Below are 6,266 nucleotides of genomic sequence, written 5' to 3'. Positions count from 1 at the left end.
GAGGGGCGAGCATCAGGGCTAGCCGCCGGGTTTGGAAGGGGCGGGGCTTTCAAGTTTGGAATCTCACGTTGCAGCAAATTGTTTGCAACAAGCAACAAATCTCCAGCAGCGAAAGTCCGCTGACACCCAGACTGAGAAGATGGCCTCCTCTGAGCTTGGTAAGAGACTTTGGGAGGCTTTTATCCAGTTTCTGTCCTCAGTAAAGTCCTGCTCTGCCACATGCGTTAGCTCCGCGGTTAGCATTAGCCCGCGTGGAAGTCGTTTCTCGACTTTTCTGAGTGTAAAGTGAACGAAATGTCTCCCCTCCAACGCAGCACTCTTGAGTGTGTCGGACAAAAGCGGACTGGTGGAGTTTTCCAGAAGGCTGGTGGATGTGGGACTGTCTCTGGTGGCTTCAGGGGGCACAGCCAAAGTTCTGCGTGATGCTGGGCTGGCTGTGAGGTGAGTTCAGGTAAAGCTAGTCAGAAACGTCCTTCCTGACCTGACCTGCCTGTGCCTCTGCTGTGCGTCAGGGACGTGTCTGAGCTGACTGGACATCCAGAGATGCTGGGAGGCAGAGTAAAGACTCTGCATCCGGCTGTCCACGGAGGCATCCTGGCCAGAAAAGGCCCCTCAGACTCGGCTGACATGGAGAAGCTGGGCTACAGCCTGGTTAGGTGAGTGGGAAACATCAACACCATGCATACAAATCATATGTCCTAATATTAGGTCTGTGCAGCAGGAACATGTAGGATTAAATTAATTAAAAATAAACCATCCAGATGCACGTGGCAGTTGTTTTTATCGGATCACAGGGTTTTTTGATCTGGAAGCATGTGCATTCCATTTAATATCTTGATAATTGGGAGCACTGGTGATCATCTTGTGACTCTTATTGACTCGGGAGGAGAAGAATGTGATTAAATCACAGATCCTGCTGTCTATCCATAAATAATGAAGCAACACATTGAGTTGAGGCCTGACAAAGATGCAGCTTTTCTCCTCTGTTCTGGTGGAACAACACGCACCTTCCATTTTCAAAAAGTACAAAGTTTTGGTCTTATTGAAGTTTTTACAGTAGTTTATATATCCTGACTTGATGAGAACTTACCTCTGGCAGCGCTGATGCCAGTTTTGAAGAAAAATTGCTCAGATTTGCTAAATGCAAAGTTTCAAAAAGCGTTTCTGTCGCCAAATTAACCAAAGTTTTTGCCTTCCTGACTCACACTGATGCGATTATTCAGAAGCATTTTGTGCATTTATTTAATCTCAAATATGCTTCTATTCAGAGGATGAGTACTCATTTATTGTCTGTTTCTCATTTGAAGAGTGGTGGTGTGTAACCTCTACCCGTTTATAAAGACCGTGTCTAATCCAGGCGTCACCGTGGAGGATGCAGTCGAGCAGATTGACATCGGTAAATCTGCCTAATGTCTGATGCTTTAATACAAACGTTACTTAGAATACATTCTAACAAATATTAAATGAGTTGCTAAATAATGCACTGAAATCCCATAATAAGTGGAAGCTTTTAATGTTAAGAAAAGCCCTCGATTGTTGTTTAGGTGGTGTGACTCTGCTGAGAGCAGCAGCTAAGAACCACGCTCGGGTCTCCGTCGTGTGTGATCCTGCTGACTACTCGCTTGTTGCCAAGGAGATGGAGAGCTCAGGCGACAAAGACACAACCCTAGAAACACGCAAGACTTTAGCCCTCAAAGTGAGTGTGTTTGTTTTAGTCCCGACTCGTTCTGTCGGGTCTGTTTTCCTGTTTCTGGTTTTAAGGGAAAAAGAAAATGAACAAGAAAAGGCAAGCAGTGGACTGGAAAAGCAGAATCGGCAGAACAAAGCTAACTCAGGTGTTTGCTAACCAACCAAATGAAGGGCCTAGGGGGTGGGAATCTAACCTATTAGGACCCACCTGATTGGTCAAATAGGTGAAGAGCTCTATTTGATTTGTCAAAAACTTCATGCTTCGTTTGACAGAATGCATTATGTGTAACAAACGTTTGAACTGACCATTCCTTGTGGGTTGTTTACCTGTTTATTGCGATATGCGTATTGCACATGTAGATATCCCGATGACGATATACAGGTGATGTATTGTGCAACCCTAATCCAGTGGGTGCAAATTATGTCCTGAATAGTCATTAGATCATCTCTAATTTCAGCATTAGTCAGCCGTTTCACTGCTCGGACGTGTCTCCTGAAGGGAAGATTCAGTTTGGGACTAAAAGATCAAATATGTTTGAGCAAGTGTTTGTGAGCAACTATCCATTGTGTTGTGAAATATTAAAAAGCATGTGAGGATTCAGAGAGAATGATTGTTTATGTTGGAGTTTTGTTAGTTTAACTAGGTGACTCACCAGAACAGTCCGTAAGGACGTTACTGTTCTTGTGTTTATTTTCTCTGGTTTAGTCCAGACCAAAGTTTATCAAAGTGTTGAAATATGTCACACAGTTTGGGCCTTGTGACCTTTCGACCATACCTGCTGTCTGAGTTTAGTTTTAGTTGAAATTTGTTGCATTTCTGAATTTATCTGGTAAAATCAGAACAAACAACAACTTCTAGTAAAATCCTCATATATGTTTCATCATGTAATCGTCTGTTGTTGTCCATGCTGCTCAGGCCTTCACACTCACAGCGCAGTATGATGAGGCCATATCCGACTACTTCCGAGGACAGTACAGTCGTGGCGTTTCCCAGCTGCCTCTCCGTTACGGCATGAACCCCCATCAGGCCCCTGCCCAGATCTACACACTGCGCTCGGAGCTTCCTCTCAAAGGTGACTGCTTCGCATCTCAGCTTACAGGGGCATTTGGTTTCAAAATAAAAGTTTCCCTATAAGGGAAACCCATGTACACAGGAATGGTGTTCCCAAGAGGAAACCCAAACATGCTCTTAATGGGGGTTAAATAGGGTTAACTCTGCTGAACGTGGAAGTATGGTGAGTCAGAATGTGGTAATCGGGTATTTTTATGTCTCTTAGTGGTCAATGGTTCTCCCGGCTTCATCAACCTTTGTGACGCCCTGAACGCTTGGCAGCTGGTCCGAGAGCTGAAAGGCGCCCTCGGCATGGCTGCTGCTACTTCCTTCAAACACGTCAGCCCCGCTGGTAACGTGAGACTTTTATTTTATTCTCAGATTAGACATAAATATCACATCTGTGTCCTCTCTGTGTCTGAAGGAGCTGCAGTTGGAGTCCCCCTGACTGAGGAGGAAGCCAGAGTGTGCATGGTGCATGACCTGATGAAGGACCTCACCCCGCTGGCCACAGCTTACGCAAGAGCAAGAGGTCAAACACACAAACACTTTTATGTCTCAAGCTTTTGGCGTGATGTTGACCGATCTCTTTATGCATCTCCAGGCTCGGACAGGATGTCATCATTTGGAGATTTTATTGCTCTGTCGGACATATGTGATGTTCCTACTGCTAAGATCATATCCAGAGAGGTGGGAACATAAACGCAGGTGAAAAGGAGTGACCTGATTCTGTTTAAAACCTAATATTTGTTCTTTACACTGATTCAATCTCGCAGGTGTCTGATGGCATCATTGCTCCAGGTTATGAGGAGGAGGCGCTCAAAATCCTTTCCAAAAAGAAAAATGGCAACTACTGTGTGCTTCAGGTGAGAGTGGTGTGGTCGGGACTGAGTGAGGCAGAACTTACAAACCTGACTTTGTTCATTAAGAGTCACATTTTAGCACTGATCTTTTTATTTTGTAAAGTTTGTTTTAATCATGCTATAAATGTCTTTGATTACTGTATCGATGAAACACTGATAGAAATCCTTCAGGTCATGTAATTCTTTAAAACTGTGATTTTATTAGCCGAGAGAATTTTCTAAACACGACCTGATTCCAGATGGATCCAGATTACGAGCCTGATGACTCTGAGGTGAGAGTGCTGTTTGGTCTCTACTTAAAACAAAAGAGGAACGGAGCTCAAATCAATAAGGAATTCTTCAGGAACGTAGTTTCCAAGGGCTCGGTGAGTCACTGTGGTGGACTTTTTGATTTATTCTTGTACATTTAGTTAGCCCTTTTATTGTAGGATGAACCATAAAACTAATTCACTCTTCTGTCGCTACAAGCTCACTGAGACCGCTTTGCGTGACCTCACAGTGGCCACCATTGCTGTCAAGTACACTCAGTCCAACTCTGTCTGCTACGCTAAAGATGGACAGGTAAGAACAAATATTAAAGGGAGGTGCCCTGAGGGACTCCGCTCATGCTTCCTCCTCGTACAGGTTATTGGGATTGGAGCGGGTCAGCAGTCCCGTATCCACTGCATGCGGCTGGCAGGCGACAAGGCGGATAACTGGTGGCTGAGGCACCACCCGGTTGTCCTGAACATGAGGTTTCGCAGTGGAGTGAAGCGAGCAGAGATGGCCAACGCCATCGATCAGTTCGTCAGCGACACCATCGGAGAGGTAACGGGCATGGTGGTGTTTAGTTTTCGTTCAGTCTACAGTCGCACAACACTCCTCCTCACATTTGGATCAAAGCAGCAACATAAGACGAGAGAGAGACCCTTTTGTTGTGTGTTTTGTGTTTGCAGGGTCCAGATTTAGATGTGTGGAAGTCCATGTATGAGGAGGTTCCAGTTCCCCTGCCAGAAACCGAGAGGAAGAACTGGATCAGCACCCTGCAGTCTGTCGCCGTTAGCTCCGATGCTTTCTTCCCCTTCAGAGATAACATTGATCGGGCCAAGCGGGTAAATTCCTGACTGATGATCACACATCTGCTGCAGTTTATTTGCAGACTTTCCAACCCCTGCCGTGCTTCTTGTGTTTGTGTAGAGTGGTGTTGAGTTCATCGCTGCTCCTGCAGGCTCTGCTGCTGATGAGGTTGTGATTAATGCCTGCAATGAGATGGGCATCACTCTGGTTCACACCGGCCTGCGACTCTTCCATCACTGAGCAACACTAAAAATGACACTCAGACATTCCTACTGTTCTCTTGCTGAAGTGTAGAAATCCCTGACATCTGTTTTTGTAGCACGCTACTGATTTTCTGACCCTGTATCGTCACACGAGTGAGCATTAATGTAGTTGTGAAGGTTTATCTCAGCTCAAGTGTAATAAACTAAAGATCTGCAGTGTTTGTTTTGACTCATTTGTTAAATGACTGTGACAGTACTTGAGATCTTTGTGAAATATTTCTGCTTTTTCTCCACAACTCTGGTGAAATGTATGATTTTCATATAATAAATAAATTAACCAGCTGACAGCGATAAAAATACAGTCAGCTGTCTTTGAGTTCACATTAGGCTGCAGTTTCCATTCAGTAACTTTGGTTTTAAAATCAGACAATGTTTGGATGTAGTAAACTTATTCAACATAGAATTTGGCACAAAATAAGTTCTAATTTGACCTGTTATAGTTCTCAAAGTGAGAAAACGGACATATTCTTCAAAGCACATTGAATTTTCTCTGTGCATAAGATGTGTTGCATAAATAAAACAAATGTGCCTTCAACAACAACATGCTCCAATTAAAAATAAACGATCGAAACCGTTGAAAATATGAAGGTTAAAGGCACACTTGGCAGTTTTGCTTGCATTCAGCACCTCCTAGTGTCGTTTAGTAGTTCACTGGGTAAACTGAATATGACACTTGTCTCCTCGCTGTACATTCGTCTTTTAATCCAGAGGCAGCCATTTAGCCAATATTGGCCATCGGAAGAAATTATTTTTTTAAGGCCGATTAAAAAAAAACAAATTAAAATCGGGCACCTGTGTGGCCAACTGCTGCCACTACTAGACCAAAGAAAGGACCTGAAGAACTCCGACACACTGTTTTTTAAAAAGTTTTGAAGTTGTTTTAGATTTGAAGTTCAATAGATATTAAAAGATTTATTGACTTATTTAATTTATTGCACACAGTGAGTGTGTCAATGTGCTGCTAAAACGTGTTTATATCGGCCTTAATAATTGACTTTAGAATTGTGCCATTGACAACAAAATTCTTTGATAATCGGTATTGGTATCAGCCTTTAAAATACTCTATTGGTCGGCCCCTAATTTTAACACCTTAATGTAACAGCTGAAATGTCTCCCCAGTCTTCCTTAGTGTCTACAGGAGTGTTTATCACTAAATCTAACAAAGCAGCTGTGTTCATGATCTAAAACAAGCTGGAAACAGACTGCAGCACCAGTTTGAAGTTCCAAGTGCAGTATTCTGGTCACATAGGGGGCGGTGGAAGTCTGAGTGATATTTCATCAACCTTATAACGCAGGGGTGTTCAATTCTGGCCAAACGTTTCAGTTTTGACTGTGTTAACACAC

General features: G+C 43.6%; 1 protein-coding gene across 1 annotated transcript; it reads left to right on the top strand.

The window, feature by feature from the left end:
* atic (5-aminoimidazole-4-carboxamide ribonucleotide formyltransferase/IMP cyclohydrolase) lies at positions 1-5,078 on the top strand. Its single transcript, XM_015953460.3, has 15 exons — positions 1-158; positions 315-441; positions 513-656; positions 1,308-1,396; positions 1,545-1,696; positions 2,606-2,762; positions 2,967-3,092; positions 3,165-3,272; positions 3,345-3,430; positions 3,517-3,606; positions 3,843-3,968; positions 4,072-4,164; positions 4,228-4,410; positions 4,539-4,694; positions 4,780-5,078. Exons 1-15 carry the CDS (start codon positions 140-142, stop codon positions 4,897-4,899), a joined length of 1,776 nt encoding a protein of 591 aa, XP_015808946.3. The 5' UTR covers positions 1-139; the 3' UTR covers positions 4,900-5,078.
* The last annotated feature ends 1,188 nt before the right edge of the window (positions 5,079-6,266 follow it).

The sequence above is a fragment of the Nothobranchius furzeri genome, chromosome 9, assembly GCF_043380555.1.
Source record: "Nothobranchius furzeri strain GRZ-AD chromosome 9, NfurGRZ-RIMD1, whole genome shotgun sequence".
In the NCBI taxonomy this organism is placed as follows: domain Eukaryota; kingdom Metazoa; phylum Chordata; class Actinopteri; order Cyprinodontiformes; family Nothobranchiidae; genus Nothobranchius; species Nothobranchius furzeri.
The sequence above is the reverse complement of the archived record's forward strand: the minus strand, read 5'-3'. Positions and strand labels throughout refer to the sequence as shown.

Bases quoted from the DNA above. Each gene is read 5' to 3' on its own strand.
- atic (XM_015953460.3), top strand. The intron at 3,273-3,344 runs GTCAAACACACA...ATGCATCTCCAG, and splicing joins AGCTTACGCAAGAGCAAGAG to GCTCGGACAGGATGTCATCA. The intron at 4,695-4,779 runs GTAAATTCCTGA...GTGTTTGTGTAG, and splicing joins ACATTGATCGGGCCAAGCGG to AGTGGTGTTGAGTTCATCGC.